The sequence below is a fragment of the Cupressus sempervirens genome, chromosome 8 (assembly GCF_028749045.1).
Source record: "Cupressus sempervirens isolate cs-2001-9-10 chromosome 8, ASM2874904v1, whole genome shotgun sequence".
Classification (NCBI taxonomy): domain Eukaryota; kingdom Viridiplantae; phylum Streptophyta; class Pinopsida; order Cupressales; family Cupressaceae; genus Cupressus; species Cupressus sempervirens.
The window spans coordinates 711,979,449-712,000,528 of NC_143125.1; the positions used below are offsets into that span (position 1 = coordinate 711,979,449).

General features: G+C 35.8%; 1 protein-coding gene across 1 annotated transcript in view; it reads right to left on the minus strand.

Annotated features, from left to right (window-relative positions):
* The window catches only part of LOC149544422 (uncharacterized), a 55,113-nt gene extending 37,935 nt beyond the window's left edge, over positions 1 to 17,178 (minus strand). The window contains exons 1-4 of the mRNA XM_089795972.1: positions 16,858 to 17,178; positions 16,500 to 16,756; positions 16,092 to 16,413; positions 12,546 to 12,799 (exon numbers count right to left, since the gene is read on the minus strand). Of these exons, the coding sequence (XP_089652098.1) occupies positions 12,546 to 12,799; positions 16,092 to 16,413; positions 16,500 to 16,756; positions 16,858 to 17,091 (1,067 nt within the window). The 5' untranslated portion in view covers positions 17,092 to 17,178. The remainder of the gene's footprint in view (positions 1 to 12,545; positions 12,800 to 16,091; positions 16,414 to 16,499; positions 16,757 to 16,857) is intronic.
* Positions 17,179 to 21,080: the final 3,902 nt, after the last annotated feature.

The following is a 21,080-nucleotide window of genomic DNA, read 5'->3' on the forward strand; positions in this document are numbered from 1 at the left end:
CCTTTCCAAAAGAAGTTTCTCCTTGCTCGCTCATAAGTTTTGAGGAAGCCTGAGTGCCCTGCTGAAGGAGAAGCATGGAGTTCATAAAAAATAGCCTGATGTAGAGCTGGGTTCTGAGGAAGCACTAGCCGACCCTTGTATCGAAGAGAAGCACCATCCCAAGAGTAATGTGGTATAGCAGAAGGATTATTGGCTAGCTGGTGAATGATTTGAGATAAAGAAGAGTCACTGTCATAGCCCTGCTGAACAGATGCTAACCAATTGGGAATGGGCATAGAAATAGCGGAAAGGGAAGCTTGATTATCAAATGTGCGAGAAAGAGCATCTGCCACAATATTCTCCTTACCCTTCTTGTAGGTGATCTCATAATCATACCCCATGAGTTTGCTGACCCATTTCTGTTGTGTAGGAGAGGATACCCGTTGTTCCAGGAAGTATTTCAGACTTTGGTGATCGGTTCTGATGCAAAAATGACTCCCTAAGAGGTATGGCCGCCACTTCTGTACAGCATGCAAAATAGCCATCATTTCTTTTTCATAAGTAGAGAGGGCTAGATTCTTACCAGAGAGGGCTTTGCTAGTGAACGCAATAGGATGGTCATCTTGCAGGAGAACAACACCCAATCCATTGCCGCAAGCATCACTCTCAATAGTGAAGGGTTTGGAAAAATTTGGCATCGCGAGAACAGGTGTACTGCACATAGCCTGTTTCAGTTGTTCAAATGCAGTCTCAGCAACAGGGGTCCAGGAGAAGGCATCCTTTTTTAACAGAGCTGTCAATGGTGCTGCAATTTTCCCGTAATCTTTGACAAACTTGCGGTAGTAGCCAGTCAACTCCAAAAAACCCCGAAGGCTCTTGAGAGTTTTAGGATGCGGCCAAGTTTTCATGGCATCTATTTTTGTAGGATCCACCCGCACTCCATGGTGTGCAACAATATGCCCGAGATACTCCACTTCCTCCTGGCCAAACACACATTTAGATAGTTTTGCACAGAGTTGATGATCAGAGAGGAGTTGCAAGACAAGCTCCAGATGATGGAGATGCTCAGCCCAAGTTTTGCTATATATGAGGATATCATCAAAGAAGACTAGAATGAATTTCCGGAGGTATGGCCGAAATATGTTATTCATCACTGCCTGAAATGTTGAAGGAGCATTCGTGAGGCCGAAGGGCATGACTAAAAATTCATAGTGACCATCATGTGTGCGGAAGGCAGTTTTAGGTATATCCTCCTCATGAACCCGAATTTGATGATACCCAGAATGAAGATCTAACTTGGAGAAAAAATGAGCCCCATGAAGTTCATCAAGAAGTTCATCAACAACTGGAATGGGAAACTTGTCCTTTATAGTGAGATGATTAAGTGCTCGGAAATCAATGCAGAGTCGCCATGACCCATCTTTTTTGCGAACAAGCAGAACTGGAGAAGAAAAGGAACTGGTACTAGGGCGAATAATACCTTGCTTCAGTAAGTCACGGACAAGTATCTCGATTTCGGTCTTCTGATGAAATGGGTAGCGGTAGGGCCTGATGTTGGGCGGAACACTGCCAGGAAGGAGCTGAATACGGTGGTCCTCTGGACGAGAAGGAGGTAATCCCACAGGTTCAGCAAATATACCAGAATACTTGTCCAAAATGTGTTGGAGATCGGCAGGAGTGCTAGAGACTGCTGATGGCTGCATCTGAATGGAATGGAGCTGAGCGATGACACCATGTGAATTCTTCTTAAGAAGTTTTTCCATACGGTGTGAACTGATGATGCTGAGAGACCCTGGTTGTAAGCCTTTCAAAGTGTGTTGGTGCCCCTCGGCTGAAAACTGCATCCAAAGTTCAGCAAAATCCCAGAGAATGGGGCCAAGAGTGTGTAACCATTGGGCACCCAAAACCACATCAAAGCCACCTAAGGGTAAGGCAAACATGTCAGAGCGCATGTTATAATCTCCAATAGAGAGACGCACATTGCGACATTTCCCTTTACAAGGTAAAGTGCCCCCATTGGCAATCATGACTTCAAAGCTAGAGCAGGGATGGATAAAGCAATCAGCCTGTTTGGCTATTCGTGGATCAATGAAGTTATGAGTGCTACCAGAATCAATGAGTATAGTAAGAGGGATCTTCTTGAAGAAACCCTGGACCCGCATGGTTTGTGGAGTAGTGACTCCTGTCAAAGCATGGACAGATATCTCTGGTGGAGCTTCTGGTGAAGGAGGTTCAGGCTGGTGAGGCTCAACCTCATCATCCACTGTTTCCTGAGCATCTACATATTCTTCCAGTTCCGATGGAGAATCCACATCCAAGAGATAGAGCTTTTGCTGAACACATCTATGGCCCCGAGACCATTTCTCATCACAATTATAACAAAGCCCTTTGTCTCGCCTGACTCGCATCTCTGTTTCAGACAAGTGCTTGATCGGAGTAGTTCTGGGAGCTGGTATGACTGGAGGGTTGTGAGAACCTGTATTTCTGAATGGAACAAAATTAGATCTGGAGCGTTGGAGAGCACTAATCTTGTCTTCCGCTAACTTAGCCAACCCAAGGGCTTCCATCATTGTAGTAGGTCGAAACATTTTGACTTCTGAGCGAAGTGCATCCTTCAGACCACTGACAAAACAACTACGGAAGAATTCATCAGACAAGCCCTCTGTGTGATTAGCTAATTTTTCAAACTCTGTCTGGTATTCTCTTACAGTGCCTGTTTGACGCAGTTTAGTGAGTGCTCCTGTGAAATCATCAAAGGAACTAGGGCCAAAGCGCTCCAAAATGAGGGTGCACAATTCGCTCCACGTTGGGCCTACATTAGCCTTGATGTACCAACGGAACCATTGAAGAGCTTCATGTTCCAAATGAAAAGATGCAAGGGGGACTTTGTGGTTATCCAAAGTATTATGCAAGCTGAAATACTGCTCTGCCCTATAGATCCATCCAGTCGGATCAGAACCATCGAAGCGTGGAAAATCAAGCTTTGGTCCACGGAAATTGCCAGAAGAGGACCCAGTATCTCCTGAATGGTTTCGGCTCATGGCTGACTGCTGAAAGTTAAGACCCAGAATTTTGTCATCCAGATCTTGAAGTTTGGTTTTGAGGGATGCAATTTCCTCTTCCATGATTTTTGCTCCTGTACGCATAACAACCATAAAACAAGGTTTTTTTTTTTTTTTTTTTTGGTTTTTTTTTTTTTTTTTTTTTTTTTTTTTGGAATGGGTAGAAGATGAGAAACAAAAACTTTTTTAGTTACGGCAAACTTGGATTTGGGTAAAACTCATATAGGAAATGGGTGTTCGACGGGTGGTGGGAGACTACCTGGGGACAAGGGAAAAAGAAAAATGAGGGTTTCAAGGGTAGGGAGGCGAAATGAGGCGAACAGTCCAAGAGGGATAAGGGAGCAAAATGAGGAATCGAATCTTGTGGCTCAGTTTGGTGGCGATTGGATGAGAGGTGAAAAAGATAGGGCAAACCCTAAAATTAGAGAAATGAGGGATTTAGGGCTTTGATATGTAAAATTTGGGGTTGGGTCGCCAAGGAAGGAAGTATGCGAAATGATATTGCAGACGTTCTGCGGAAGTATGAGCAGAAACAGAAAGCAAACAAGGAAGCTACGACTAAAAAACAGAAAAATTAAAAATTTGATGTAATTTCCACCCAGCGAGCCCAAGAGAGTGCTCTGATACCAGATGTGAAGAACCTCCTTATAGCAATATCGTGAGAATGCTCGAAATAACAGAATACCAAGTGATAGCAGAACTCAGAATGAATCTACTGATCGCAGGCCACTTTGAGGGGGTAACCTCCTTTGAGCAAGCTCAATACAATAAATTCGTCCGTACCCATCAAGGGCCTCAACCTATTCTTATATACTGGGTACGATCTAGAAAAGTAATACTACCTATGCATGTGGGATAATAAAATATACTCACGGGACGACTTACAAAGCATATGCGTCCAACAACACTACTCTAACAAAATAAACAGAAGGAACACACAGGTTCCTAACATGAATGTTAAATGGTCAACAAGGCTAAGTAGACCTCCAGAAAGATTTTCTCCTTCCTTGTATTCTATTTTACTTACTGATGCTAGTGAACTTGAATGTTATGATGAAGCTATGCAGGTGGATACTAAGATTCAATGGGAGTCTGCAATGAAGAATGAAATGGATTCCTTGTTGAAAAATAAGACATGGGATTTATGCAAGTTTCTTGTAGGTAAATGGGATTTACAGAATAAATGGATTTATAGGTTGAAAGAAGAGGATGGAGCTAAGAAAAGATTTAAAGCTAGATTAGTGGTAAAAGGATTTGCATAGAAAAAAGGCATTGATTTTGATGAGATATTCTCTCTTGTTATAAAAATTACTTCTATTTGCACTATTTTAAGTATTGTGGCTACTAAAGATTTACATTTGGAGCAGATTGATGTTAAAACAACCTTTTTTCATAGTGATTTGGATGAAGAGATATATATGGCACAGCCATAGGGATTTGAGGTCAAAAGTAAGGAGAACTTAGTGTGCAGATTGAAGAAAATTTTATATTGCTTGAAGCAAGCACCTCGGTAATGGTATCTAAAATTTGACAAGTTTATGCATGAGCATGGATATAGGTGTCACTTAGATCATTGTATTTATTTTAAGAGGTTGGATGATAGCAGTTACATTATTTTATGTTTATATGTTGATAATATGCTTGTAGCTAGGTTTAACATGGATCACATTAAGGGGCTGAAATGTCAATTATCACATGCATTTACTATGAAGGATTTGGGGGCAGCAAAACAAATCCTTGGTATGAAGATTTGCAAAGATAGGAAGAACAAGAAACTGACATTATCTTAGGTTGATTATATTGAGAAGGTGTTTCAACATTTCTCTATAGAGAATGCTAAAGCTGTCAATACACCCTTACCTAGTCATTTGAAGTTGACTAAGGAGATGTGTCCCAAGACATAGGAAGAGGAGGATAAGATGTCTAAGGTACCTTATGCTTCAGCTATAGGAAGCTTGATGTATGTTATGGTATGTACACGGCTAGATATTGCACATATAGTGGGAGTTGTTAGCAAGTATACGAGTCATCCAGAACTTGAGCATTGGAATACAATTAAATGGATTCTCAAATACTTGAGAGGTACATCCAATAAGTGTTTACATTTTGGGGGCTCTACTACAGATTTATAGGGATATGTTGACTCAGATTTGGCAGGGGATATGATACTAGGTAAAGTACTATAGGTTATGTATTTACTATTGGTGGGGCAGTAGTGAGATGGGTTTCTCAATTACAGAAGGTTATGCTTTATCTACTATAGAGGCAGAATATATTGCTGCTATAGAGGCAACCAATGAGATGATATGGCTTCAGTTCTTCTTGGAAGAATTGGGACACCCTAAAAGGGATAAATATTTTTTTACAGATAGCTAGAGTGTCATTCATCTTGCAAAGAATTATGCTTTCCATTCAAAGACAAAACACATGCAGATGGGTACCATTATATTCAGTTAGTTTTGGATGATAGATAGTTAAAGCTAGAGAAGATGCATACAAATAGCTGATTTTTTTACAAAAGTAGTGACAAGGGAGAAGCTCAATTCCTATTTAGCTTTGGTTGGTCTTCTTGACTAAATACAATAAAAGAACAATAGAGTCTAGGGTGGTTTGATATTCTAGTGTGAGCTATAGGTTTAGCAGTGCAATGATCAATCTCCAAGTGGGAGGTTATTATTGTGGAGTTTGATTAGTCTCCAAGTGAGAGATTGATGTGATGTAGAGCCTAATCAGACTTGGAGGTTTTTTCAGCACAATTTTCTCCCCATATTATTTCTATGGGGGTTTGGGGTTAGTGCCCCCAAGATGGGGTCAAGGGGTAACACCCCTATAGGGTCCTGGGGCAACACCCAAGTGTGCTCCCTGTTGTAGTACAGGGTGGGATCAAGGGAAAATGCCCTTGTAGGGGTTTCCAGGGACGTAGCCTAAGGATTGGGTGAACCATGTTAAAACTTGGTGTCTTGTGTTCTCTTTTATGTGATCTACTATTTTCTGGTATTGGTTATATTTGCATGTAATTGTTATTTCTGTTTGAGGTTAATCCTAATACTTATTAGTCTTCACTTTCCCACTATCATGTAACAAAGATATATGTTGTTTAAACCTCATCAAGATGTCCTTAATAGAGGGAAAAACATTTGGTACAAGTGATGAAAGCTCACCCTCAATCTAAAGTTCCCTAAACTCAATGATGGTACTAAAAAAATCATTGAACTTGACCCAAATTTCTCAAGGGGTATTTAACACATTAAGATGAGATTGCAAGCTGTCTAAAACATTCAAAGAAATCAAACCCATGGCCTCATCTATCTTAGTATTGTGTTGAATAACCTCAAAAGGCCTCTATAAAACATGTTGTACTTCATCTAAACAAGACCACAACCCCTTTGAATGGAGAAGTCATGTTATAGAAGATGTCCATGTGTGATAGTTGTGTGGGTTTAGAGGAACTAGACAAGAAGAGGTCTTGGGCATTGTTTTAAAAGGTGTTTGATTTTTTAAAAATAATTTTGGTTTACTAATATAAAAGATAGAAACAATAATATAAAACACTCCCACAATGCAAAAAATTAAACCCTAGATGATAGAAAGAATGCATATACAAGAAAAAAGAATAAAAGATTTAGTTTAGAACCACGTGTACCTATTGAAAAATAATGATAAAAATAACAGAGAATTTGGAAAGTACTTGAGAAGAGTTTTTTGGCACTTCTTTGGGATCAAAAAATGGAGCTAAAATGAGCAAGTTATGACCCCTAGAAGATTAAAAAAACCATCAGACTTTGACTACAAAAAGGTACCATTCTAGAAAAAATTATTAGCAAAACCTACACCAATGTCACTGTCTCAGAATCAGCCTTTCGATGATATATCGTTTTCCCATAAATGATATTGTATGTTTAAGTTATTGTGAAAAAAATAAATAGGACCCCAAAATAGCAAAACAATTGCCAAAGAACCACCTTTAGCCTTAAGTTTTAGCCCCCTGATCACCCATGTGATTACAAGCGGGTGGGACAGGGTAGAGGTGGCCTGGTGGCACAATGGCAAAGATCCAAAGGAGGCACACTCATAGAGGTGGTAGTGGCTTGTGGTGATGGTAGCTGCTAGCAGTGACTACATGGTTTGGGGATGGTTTAGAACACTGTGTGGTTTTAATAAACTATAGTGGTGTTAATAAAGCACATGCAGTGTTAATATACCACAACATTATTTTTAATATGGGTTGCACTTCTTTAAAAAAAATCTTTAAAATAAAAATAAAAAAATTGTGATTTTAAAAAAATTGTGTTGATTTGCATGGAAAGGTCGCACGACCTTGGTATGCAAAATTTGATTTGCCTCCCCAGTCAACGTTGTCCAAAGTTTGAAGTGTTTTATTTAAAAATAGGGGTTTTGACACACTCTAATTCCAATTGTGAAGTTCATTTTGACTCAAAGAGCTTCGAATTTTAGAAACCCCCATATTTTCATAAAAGATACCTAAAAATAGCTAGATATGTTATATCAAACCCTTGTTCCTCTTTTTCTTCAAATAAGAACAAGCTACAATAGATCGGACTCTTATAATATGAAGAATTTGATGAGAACAAATCCAATAGAACACCTTCATGCAAGAACATGTCACAGAGAAGAAAAAGACAAGAGAAGGCATGGGTTTGGCTATGAAAACATGCAAGAATATATTATCAATTTGAAAGAATGAATGAATATATAATAGATCAATCCTAATAAAGGAGATCGCAAAATGCTAATAGGGAAACCCTAAGAGGTAAATGACATTTAATAATTAATATTTAATTATTAAATGGAAATGCATGTGCATAAAGTGAAATCTTAAGTAATGAGTACATATAATTTAGTAAATGAACATAAATAAATCCTTTAACAAATAATTTCCTTCTCAAAGCTGATTTGTATTACAAAACATTAATATGTTGACATTATTTTTTTCAATTTATTTTGTCATATGTTTACTAAATTTAGAGAAACTTTACAAAAGTTCTCTTATAACACTATTTACTACCCTCTCCAACTTATTAATGTTTAAAGTTGTCACTAGTTTTTCTACCCATACTCTCACATGTTTACTAAATCTAGAGAAGCTTTGCAGAAGTTCTCTTATAACACTCTTTACTACCTCTCTTAAGCTCTCTTTGTTGGCTACTTTAGGCCTTTAAAGGTAATACTTTGATTGTAATGTTTTTGATGTATTAAAAATCAGTTATAGGGGGCTTGACCCCGAAGTACACTAGGTTAGAGATCAACCAGAAGTCATACCACTAAAATTTCAGCTATTCCTTTTCTAGACATCAAAAAAAACTTATCAACCCAAAAAAGATCAAACTCTTTCTTACTAGCATTATTAACTGAAACAAACATACTGCCATAATATCTAAACCAAAAAAAATGTAGTAGCATAATCTACGAGTGCTACTATGGAACCAACAATGTTTCAACTCATACAAATTTGCCTCGTAGGGCACAAAGTTCATAAAATACCACATCATAACAAAAATTTAAAAGAGAAAAAAAAACATAGGGGTTGGCTCCCCTCTCTATCACCTAGGTCCTCCTTAATAGGTTTGTCATCCTCCTTCCTAGGGCAGGGTCTTGAACCAGTCATCTGCCAGGAAGCTATAGAGGGAGCGGGTGGATTCACTTTCTTTTCCCACATCCTTATCCTCATTGTCAACCTTTGTAGCAAACTTAGCAAGGGTCTCAAATTTTCTATACAAGATACAAGGCCTCTTGGTTGTATGTTAGATCATTCATAGATTTCTCCAACATATCCATCTTAGTTTTACTTTTCTCTTTGTCCCGGTGGAGACCCCCCATCTTCTCCCCACGCCTCTTTGCCTCCTTCATGGGGGAGGTGATATCCTCACCCAAGCTCTTGTTTGGGGATGGGTTACCTTCCATGGTATTAGAAACATGGGATGGGCTAGGGTTATCCTTACTCCTGGAGGCAGGGGGAATCAATTTTATTTTCCTTCCTAGTAGGTTTAGTTTCTATCCCCGTGGATTCTAAACTCATCCTTTTTGAGAGGGGTTCTAAATTTATCCATTTTGAGCCTCTTGCTAGATCTCCTAGCCATTGTGATTGTAATGTTATTGTAAGAATTTATTGAGCTTTCTAGCAATTTAGAATATTACATCATTCATTTCAGTGTTATAACACTATATAACAATGTTGACCATTCTTAAACGGTCTTGGGTTGGAAGTATTCATATACTTTTTATACTCATTTGTCTATTTTACTTATTAGAGAGGTGGAACTATCAATGTAGGAATGTGGTTGTCAAATTTTCGGTCTTAGATAGCTTTCCTTTTTAATTGTGATTACAAATATCTATTCACTCAACTAAATAGAATCTTTTAAAATGTTTATTTATTGTTCATGGTTGTTATGGAGAATACCTCCTAATATACATGCTTTGCAGTTTCATACATATTGCTTACATATAGCTTTTTGAATCATTTACTATTGCATTTTATGTGGGATAAGGATACATAGTTTAAATTGAATGCTATGCTTCAATGATGTTATAACTGTGTAAATTTGTTTACGTCATATGTTTCAACTTGTTAGAAAAATTAAATAATCTCATCATTTTGTGTCATTGTCCTTATATGTTATGTAATCATTGGCTTGTTATAAAAATTAAATAATCTCATTAATTTGTGTGGCATTGTTCTTATATGTTATGTAGTAATCTTTATTAGATATATTAAATGATTGCTCTTGTATTTTACATAATTATATTAAATGTGTGGGGGACATGCATGCTTACTAATATATTCTTATTTTACAATTTAAAAACTAGGCATGGAATAAGTTTCTCCTTCCTTTGGTCTAGAATTTCATTGTAAAATAAACACTTAGATCATGTAAGGTACATTATTCTATTGGGATCCCATGGGCTTTATGGGTCTTATCATTTTTGTGTAGAAACATTAACTTTAGTACACATACATAGTTATGTGTGTTATATACTTGAAAATGCATAATCATTTAGTATTCATGTGTGTCTCAAAGTAGGTCCAAAATGTTACTCAGAAATTACAATTATTGGCCTCTCATTTAATTGTATGCCAATAGTTAAGAAATGTCTTGATAAATAGTTATGATGATAAACGATACTATCTTGTGCAAAGTTGAATCCATGCAATTGTCACTTATCTACATACAATTATATGTTTATTCTTTTTTTCTTTCTCTTATAGTCAAACATCTATATACCTTTGACCTAATTGACTAACTTCCAGATTAAATCAAACACTATTACCTAAATGAACATAGTTTATCATGACCATATTGGTCTTTTGTACTACAACTAAGTCCATAGTTTTGAGGACATCCCTACATGAACAAATTTGAGGCACTAAAACAATCCATTAGTGCTTTTTAGGGAGAAAATAAACTGCGCTTTTTTCTGTCTTTGATCTTGTAATCTATCAAGGGGTTCATTAAGTTGAAGAGCCCTTACAACTTGCTTATAGGATAATTTAGCAGAGATATTTAATATTACTTGAGGTAAAAGATTCAAAAAAGAGATTATAAAAACATATAAAAGATAGAATATATAGTTAAATAGAGGTCAAATCCACTAATACTAGTATAGATTTTGGTTACAATAGTTGATGAGATAAGCTGATAAAAGACAAAATAAGAATGGTTTCTTTACGATTCTTCAATTCTAAAGTCAAGAAACTTATTCATCTAATTCTCCCCTCTAAAAATGGTAAGGTACATTATTCTATTGGGATCCCATGGGCTTTATGGGTCTTATCATTTTTGTGTAGAAACATTAACTTTAGTACACATACATAGCTATGTGTGTTATATACTTGAAAATGCATAATCATTTAGTATTCATGTGTGTCTCAAAGTAGGTCCAAAATGTTACTCAGAAATTACAATTATTGGCCTCTCATTTAATTGTATGCCAATAGTTAAGAAATGTCTTGATAAATAGTTATGATGATAAACGATACTATCTTGTGCAAAGTTGAATCCATGCAATTGTCACTTATCTACATACAATTATATGTTTATTCTTTTTTTCTTTCTCTTATAGTCAAACATCTATATGCCTTGGACCTAATTGACTAACTTCCAGATTAAATCAAACAATATTACCTAAATGAACATAGTTTATCATGACCATATTGGTCTTTTGTACTACAACTAAGTCCATAGTTTTGAGGACATCCCTACATGAACAAATTTGAGGCACTAAAACAATTCATTAGTGCTTTTTAGGGAGAAAATAAACTGCGCTTTTTTCTGTCTTTGATCTTGTAATCTATCAAGGGGTTCATTAAGTTGAAGATCCCTTACAACTTGCTTATAGGATAATTTAGCAGAGATATTTAATATTACTTGAGGTAAAAGATTCAAAAAAGAGATTATAAAAACATATAAAAGATAGAATATATAGTTAAATAGAGGTCAAATCCACTAATACTAGTATAGATTTTGGTTACAATAGTTGATGAGATAAGCTGATAAAATACAAAATAAGAATGGTTTCTTTACGATTCTTCAATTCTAAAGTCAAGAAACTTATTCATCTTATTCTCCCCTCTAAAAATGGTAAAGATGACTCATTCATGTGGTTAACTCAATCTTCTAATTTATTTTTAGTCTAAGCTAATGTGCTTTTAGGTTTCTGAATTCTACAAGATTAGCCTTTAGGCTAACCATCTGATTGTATCATTTTCTATTTGAAAGACATTTAATATTTACATATGACATGTACATTTTAAAACAGAAAAAACTATAAAAGATGTAATTTAGAAATGGCCATTGAATTAATGTTAACAGATTTTACAATACACAGTGTTATTAGACTGCACATTTTAATGTCATTAATGATCAAATAAATAAATAAAAAATTTAAAAAATTATTTGCAAAACCCTATAAAATATGTCCAAAACAATAGAATTCTAATTTATATTTTTCCCTAAGATTATATAAATTAATTTAACTATTAAGATTTCAAGAATGTATAGGTTTATCAGAATTTTAGAACTCTGAAACTGTTTATAGATTTATCAAGGTAATTAATTTTGGATCAGGCTTTCATAAAAAAAACATAAACGAAAAACATAACTGTCATATAATCCACCCACCAATAAGGGCATTGTTGGTATAAGAGACCACTAAGTCTTTTAAGTAGAGAATACTATAGCAGACCAGTATACAAACACAACCCATATATCCGTTTACTATAAAAATGATTACCAAATTGAAGCTTACTGTAACAATTCATCTTTTTTCGTTTGAACATACTTAAACGCATATTCATACTAGATGACCTCCCTGTTTCTATTAGCGAAGTTTGTTATAACATAGAGACCACCAAAGAGTTTGATGTCTGGTTGATCGAAGAAGTTGTAGTTATTTTGATTCTTAGGTTTGGATCCTGTTATTCGTTAGCTGTTCTAACTTACAGAAATAATACAACATAAGGCTACAGGCATATTAAATGCACACTACGACTGCTGCTCTATTACAAGAGCTTCTACTGAAGCTTTTCCTCGAGTATCCTTGCTCATATAACTTGTTCCATACTCTTCAGCTAACGTAGATTGATACAATCTGGGATGAGTTTCATCAATCAATTCAGGGGCTGGAGCAATAAGTGCACCATCTTGTGGAACTAAGAACATGACGACTGACATCCTGTACTGATTGGTATTCACCACCGCCCTGTGCTCTGCACTCTTGTATTTTCCATTGCTTATAATCTGCCATTGTAGTGCACAGAAATCATCCTAACAAATCTTATGTATTTAAAAGCAATATATTTTCTATGTAAACTAAAAGAACAAAAATGTTCAACATCTATTACTAGAAGCATTAAGCAAACCTGAAAAGTTGATTCATCAGTAGGAAATTTTAAAATCAGAGTGCATTTCATTACCAATGTAAACCAAATCCATACACAAGTACCAAGCAAACCTGGACAGTTGCTGAATTGGAATTTACAAGCCATAATTCATTCTGATGCAAATTGGTTTAGATTTTCTCTCAACTACCCATGTTGCAAAACTAATTATTCCTACAAGCATTAAGAAAACCTGAAAAGTTGATTTATTAGTAGGATATTTTAAAAATCAAAGTGCATTCATTACCAGTGTAAACCAAATCTATATAAAAGTACCAAGCAAACCTACACAGTTGCTGAATTGGAATTTACAAGCCATAATTCATTTTGATGCAAATTGGTTTAGATTTTCTCTCAACTACCCATGTTGCAAAACTACTTATTCCTACAAGCATTAAGCAAACCTGAAAAGTTGATTCATCAGTAGGATATTTTAAAAATCAAAGTGCATTTCATTACCAGTGTAACCCAGATCCATATACAAGTACTAAGCAAACCTGCATAGTTGTTGAATTGGAATTTACAAGCCATAACTCATTCTGATGTAAATTGGTTTAGATTTTCTCTCAACTACCCATGTTGCAAAACTACTTATTCAGATAAGCTGTAAAACTGTGATGCATGAGAAAGAGATTTTACACTCTAGGCTGCACTTCATAAGCAAGGAAACCTATAAATTAGTTTTTACAGACTAGAGTGGAATCGAACTTAGGGAAACATATATGTTATATTTTACGTACTAGGTTGGAGTCAAACTTAGGGAAACCCATATGTTAGTTTTTACATACCAACTTGGACTCATACTTAGGATCTCCTAGCAAAGCAGAAATACCTTACCGCCCCCATCTTCTTATCTTTTCAAATTCAGACTATAAAGTGTTTTTCCTGTATTCCAAAGCCAGATTTATTTGCTTGGATTTCCTACTCTTAACTCTGATTCATCGGTAGGATATTTTAAAACCAAAACGAATTTCATTACTGGTGCAAATTTATGCCTAAAAGCTAAGTTGCCGGTTCGCGGTTCGGTTCCGGGTTCGGGTTTGAGAACCGGTTCGCTGGTTCGACAAAATTTTGAAAAGGGGTTTGGGTTCGTTAGTACAAAAACATGTAAAATTTTTTTTTTTTTTTAAATATATATATATATATATATACATCTTTACGAAGCATGAGTTAGAATTAGAATGTAGCATAGTAGCATAAACACATTTGAACAACAAAAAACTTTAAAACAGCATAAACAATATAGTAGCAAACCACAGCGATCATTGGAACCCCTAGCGACTAGATCTCTTCCCTTTCATTTAAAAAATTCATAACTGTATCTGATTAGTTTATGCAGATCAACAGTAAGTTTTAATAAAAATTTCTTCTTTTCATAAATTTATTTACCAAACTCTTATTATGATTAACATAATCGATTGAACGTGGTTAAAAACTAATTAGATCTAGCTTGCAGAAGGTAAATCCTTTGACCAGCTGAATATTCTTCAATCTCTTTGGGCACAATCTCCCAAGCACGGATCAACAACAGTAAACTGGAAAAAGACCATTCATGGAGGCCTTTGGCTAACACAGTCTGACGTCCCAAATTCAATATTCTTTAATACAATTTTTAATATACCTAGAGGAGAAATAATCAGCCAAACAGTGATAGACAATGTGGTAAGTAGCTGCCCCACCTGACCATATTCATGTGACCGTAACTTTCTTCTGCAGGACAACATTTCCCAATAAAACGTTGTTTATTGTTTAGTGTTTGAAAAATTCATATTGCTACTCAAATAGGCCCTGAAATTCCTCGAAATTGGTCATGGTGGTCGCCACATGTTGAGCATCTTCTCTTGTGGGTGTCTCAAATTTAGTAGCATTTTGATTCAAATAGAAAGTGTTTTACAGCTAGGGATTACTCAACACTAAAAAACTGTGGCATTGTAATGCCTACCAACCCAAACCCAAGATGTATCAACATAAATTAAATTAAAACATGTTGTAATGTGGAAAATTTATATGTGTGGTTCTCCTGGGTTCGAACCCTGGTCCGAAATTTTATATGTGGTTCTCTTGGGTTCCAACCCTGGTTCGAACCAGATCGAACCAGGCCTCCAAAAACGAACCCAGGTCGAACCGGACCAGAACCACGAACCGGTCCGAACCGGTACGTGGTCCGGAGGGGGGGGGGAGGTACCCGTGCAACTTAGCCTAAAAGTATTAAGGAAACCTGCACGGTTGCTGATTTGAAACTTACAAGCCATAAGTCAACTCCGGCAGCTTGGTTAAGATTTCCTCCAAACTAGTACAAATAAAAAAGGAGAACTGTTGATGCATAAGAAAGATATTTTACACTCTGCACCGTGCTGAAACATATAAAGCGGATGTGATGCAATTTGCATACCATCCCTGATGCAAATTTATTCATAGAACACAGTTTGATGTGGTGCAGTTTGTATGCTATATATCTTTCCCCATACAAAGTATGTAACCTACTAAGTTCTGTTCAGGGTTATGTCTGCACCACTTTGTTGAGATGTACCCTGAACTACCCTACCTACCAGAAAGATAAAGCCTGTAAGCTTGATTGATATACGAATATATGGAATGCCAATTACATATTAAATTTTGTTACTAATCAGGGCTTTTAGTCTATTGGTGAAGTTGAATAGTTTCAAGAGAGTCCATAAGAGATCAAGTCTTATTGAGTGTAAGGCTCTGACATCATAAAGAATGAAAATGGAATAGATTACTAGCACGATGCCTCTACTGAGCAGCCATGCTTGCAAATAATCTCCATAAAAAGAAATTACAAGCCCCTAGCAAAGCAAGAACACTTTAAAACCCAGCTACTCATCCCTTAGGTATCTAGACTACGGAGGATTCTCCTAGCATTGCAGAAGCCACATTTATTTGCTTGGTTTAACTATTGGTTTTCTAGGAACTTCAATTAACATGATGGTCAGTATGAACAACCTACTCTAGAGCAGTATAGAATTGGTTAAAAAATTGATGATCTACTAAATGGAATCAGTGTTTAAGTGTGTACCCTCTAAGCTCATGAGCATTGAGCAATGGGTTATGAAGACTGTCTTAACATTAAACTCCAATTGCATATAAACAAGATGATTAAGACATGATAAAATTCTATAAATTTTACTTACCTGCAAGAGATCACCAATGTTGACAATGAGTGATCCAGGAACAGGGGATACAGTAAACCATTCTTCCCCTTTCTTAACTTGAAGACCCTCAACCTGATCATCTAGCAGGGCAGTGATCACACTCCCATCTGAATGGGGTCTCAGTCCATTCACCAAATTTGGCTGAGGGCAAGGAGGATAATAATTGATTCTGAGCTGAAGCAGTGGTTGCTTGATAAGGGTTTGAACATAATCAGTATCCAACCCCAAACCCTCAGAAAGCATACCCAGCAACTTATCTGTAAGATTGAGTACCTCTTCTCCATATTTTTCATAGGTTTCCCTTCATTGTCCACCACCAATCAATCAGCATCAATTTATACTCCTAATTACAAATTGTTTATGCATGTTGTAATTAAATTTACTTACCTGTATGCGAGGGGTGTTTTTGGCCAATGGTCAACTGCCTTTACAGAGGGTGGGGAGATAAAATGAACAAGGGCATCGACCCAATCCAAGACTGTGTCATCGGATATGTCAAAGAAGCGACCGTAGCCTTCAAGCATACGAGTACCGGGTCTTACTGGACACTGTCTTCTTTTTTCTTCCAAAGGAAGATCAAAAAAATCTTTTGACACGCCTTTAACCCTCTCCAACAATGAAAGATCTATCCCGTGATTTATTATCTTCAAAAGCAGAAGCCAAACCCCTGTAATCATTGAGCCAGATAGAAAATATTTAAAATACCTAATGGGTATGTATGTTTTAATGGTGTTAGGGTACAAACCTGGAAGAATCCCCAGCCTTGGGCTGCTTGGGTCAATTGTGTTACTATCTCGGAGTGTTCACCTGCTAAATCGATGACAGGAATAGATTGAGGAGCTTGAAGAGCAAGGGACGGCCTTTTATCAGATGGAAGAATATATCGAGCAGGAACTTCTTTGATTTGACGGTCATGGAAAGTTTGGACCAGGTCTATTGGCCTCTGCAGCCTCTCATATTGCTTCAGAAGAGCTTCCATCGCTTAGAAAAACATCTAGCGCAATGAAATGGACTTCAGAAAAGAAATGACTCAGTAATCAATGAAGCCTTTCTTTTACTTGCGCCCGCTTATCCTGTTTATTATTATTATTATTTTTTTTAAATTATTACTGTGATTTGTTTGTTCAATTTAAAAAACCCGAGAAGGGAAACTTCAAATCGAGTGTAAATATAAAACATTTGTATTAATAATAATAATAATAATAATATATTACAATTAGGATTGAGAATCTTATAGCTGGTGCTTTGAGGTGGCCAACAAATATTATAAGTTAGATATTTCAATCCCACCATTATATATTTTTGCATGTAGATTTATTTGGAGAGGAGATAAAATGGACATTTATTTATTATTTAATGTTAAATTTATATTATAATACAATTGTTTTTATAAATTTCAAATGATTAATAGATTACAATAATTGTCGGTTGGATAGCCAAAGGAACTGTTTACTACACACGTAATTAGAATCTGATACAATAGGCATTCAAGCATTAATTCTTTCTTCACTCGAGAGTTGAAATAAGATGTTTGGGGGAAGGTCTTTGCAAGCTAGTTTCTAAATGGGCACGAAGGGAAGGCACAAAAGGTAGGGTGTATGCAGGAGCCAAAATGTATCTACTTAGACAATTTATTTGCATTTATTAATGAATTAAAAAATTGCAGTACAATAGCTTGATCAAAATTAATTCATTTAGTTTATAGGCTATTACCTTGGCGAATCTCCATCAAAAAAAAATCATGTCATCTTGAAACCCTGTCATCAATGAACCGCACTACCGAAATAGTAGAAGACATGTGGTGTTTTTGCAATCAAATTCTTTGTGATGATAAGGTTTTTTTTTCCTTATTAGTTTTGTTTTATCTTTAAGCATGTCTATAACAATACTCTTGTAAACTCTTGATAAACATCCATTATACAATAGCAGAAGCTTATAGTTAACAAATAACACATGAGGTTGAACATAAAGAAACTCTTTAGTCGGGGATTTAATCCTTTGCCAATACCTAAGAGTGTTGGAAGGTTCAAAACCATTTTACACTGACCATCGACGATGTAGTAATTCTTGAAGGAAAACAATAATGGAGGCCACCGTACAAACAACATCCTCCACTGCTTCTTACTTATTTACATTTTTACCTATTCCTCAAAGAATTAGGGACACAAGATTGTCAACATCTTCTTCTAAATCCTCATGTTCCTAATCTTATAGATTAGCAACAAAACATTAAATCAGAACTCAGAAAACCAAGATGACATTCAAGCAACCTTAAAAGATCCAACTCACTTGAGCAAAGGAAGTAGGCATTGTCTTAACATCTTTGTCCATATAATAGAAATATCTTGGATAATGAAATCTATAAAGTATATAGATTAAAAAAATATAAGGTAAAAAAATAAATAGAACATTTAATAAATAACTAATCTAGATATTAGATGATGTGTAATGTGATTAATTTTTACTTAGTAGCTTATCTCGTGTAGATTCGATTTGAAGTTCCTAGCAGTCTTTTATTGCATCATGTTGCATTAGATTAGCGAGGCATGTCCATAACAATACTCTTGTAAACTCTTGATAAACATCTATTATACAATAGTAGAAGCTTATAGTTAACAAATAACACATGAGGTTGAACATAAAGAAACTCTTTAGTTAGGGAGTTAATTCTTTGCCAATACCTAAGAGTGTTGGAAGGTTCAAAACCATTTTACACCAACCATCGATGATGTAGTAATTCTTGAAGGAAAACAATAATGGAGGCCACCATACAAACAACGTCCTCCACTGCTTACTTATTTACATTTTTACCTATTCCTCAAAGAATTAGGGACACAAGATTGTCAACATCTTCTTCTAAATCCTCATGTTCCTAATCTTATAGATTAGCAACAAAACATTAAATCAGAACTCATAAAACCAAGATGACATTCAAGCAACCTTAAAAGATCCAACTCACTTGAGCAAAGGAAGTAGGCATTGTCTTAACATCTTTGTCCATATAATAGAAATATCTTGGATAATGAAATCTATAAAGTATATAGATTAAAAAAATCTAAGGTAAAAAAATAAATAGAACATTTAATAAATAACTAATCTAGATATCAAATGATGTGTAATGTGATTAATTTTTACTTAGTAGCTTATCTCGTGTAGATTTGATTTGAAGTTCCTAGTAGTCTTTTATTGCATCATGTTGCATGAGATTAGCTAGCCATGACTCTGCTAGCCTACTGAGATGTATTTTGTATCATTGTAAACATTCTCACTTTTGGTTTAGATGTCAAAATAAAATAAATGTCTATAGTTCTATAGACATCCTCTAGGGTATGTGCAGGATCATGGTGGCAATGTGAAAAAAGTGAAGTTTGAAAATGTCTAAAAGCATTTCAAAATTTGCTTTGACTTTTTTCCACCCATCTTGATACCAAGGCTAAAAAGTTAGGACCAAGCACTTTCAGGTATCCGATCGGTAATAGAGTATCCAATATGAACTTGATATCATATTAGGTATCTGATATGAAATCAGATACCTGAAACCTATACCATAGATTTTTATTTTTATTTAAAAAAAAAAACATGAGAGCTCTTTTTACATTGCATTTTTTTTTTGATTGTTGACCTCCATTCGGGTATCAAATAAGGGTAAAATTTTTTTAAACGTTTTGAATGAATATTATTATAAATCAATTATTTTAAATTGAATTTATTAAAAATTGGGTTTCTTTAATGGAATTTTTTGAAATTTAGGTTATTTTTAATAGAAAATATGTTTTACAAATTAATAGGTATGGTTGACCCAAATGATGTTACTGAGGTAGGAAACAATGTTCCTTGTAATCCTCCACCAAATGATCTAGTACCCCCTCAAAACCGTCCACCAAACGATCCCCTACCCCCTCAAAACCCTCCTAGAATTGAAGATTTGATATTTGAAAATCTTGCCAAACTGATGGTTTTGCGAGCCACATATAACACTATACCTGCATTGGCTCCCATGTTATCCATGTTAAACACCATAGTGGATAATATTGAAACACTTACCAATGAACAAAATGTTGCTCTTCATTGGCATGACCAAATGCATGCCATGTTTGATGATGGGTTGGACTATGATGAGGTTGCGATCCTAAATATAACTAAAGATGATATAGTTAGCCTTTTTGTGGACCCAAAAAATGGTAAACAAGTAGAACACACAAAGCCCAAACTATCAATTAAATGGTGCACAAATGAGGCTATGCTTGTGAACTTTTGGGATTGTTGGTGGATGGTTTTTGACATCCCTCCACACAACAATTTAGAGGTTCCATTTTATTTCATTAGAAAATTGTATGCCAAATTTGTGTTCACCTCAAGGTGAACTATTAGAGCATGAGGCCCAACATGGATGTAGGAGGAGGAGCTCCTCAGGATAGACCCTTTTCCTAGTGGAAGAAGGCTGGCACTTTTGTCCCCCATACTGATGTCTCCCCCCTCCTCCAGTGCAACATCCTAATATCATTGCAAAGGCTAGCTCTCAAACTATTAGAGCCATCCATAGATTGAGTAGCCTATTGATATCCTAGACTAGATCAGTGTTGCCTCCCCATGTTGATGATGTTGGCACGAGTTCATGATCGACAAGCTCATCACATGTTTGTCTGCCCCATACTTGCATAATGTGCAAGAATATTTGTTTGGGTCCTATAGGTGATCTTTCTCAATATCAGTTTGTATTTGAGGAGGATACACTAGATGCACGTATAGAGGCTACACACCCTGATGTGAGAGAGGAGGGGCATGAAAAGGCATAGAATTATGACATATGTGATTTAAAGTTAATCTTTATAATAGAGAAATATTAATTTTTAACCCATACTGACTTATACATGTATGTGATCTTCATTCATGTTTAGTTGATGACTAAGGAGGAGCTCAGATAGGTTGATAGTGTCACACTCTCAGCTATTTCAGTTGGCCTTGAGA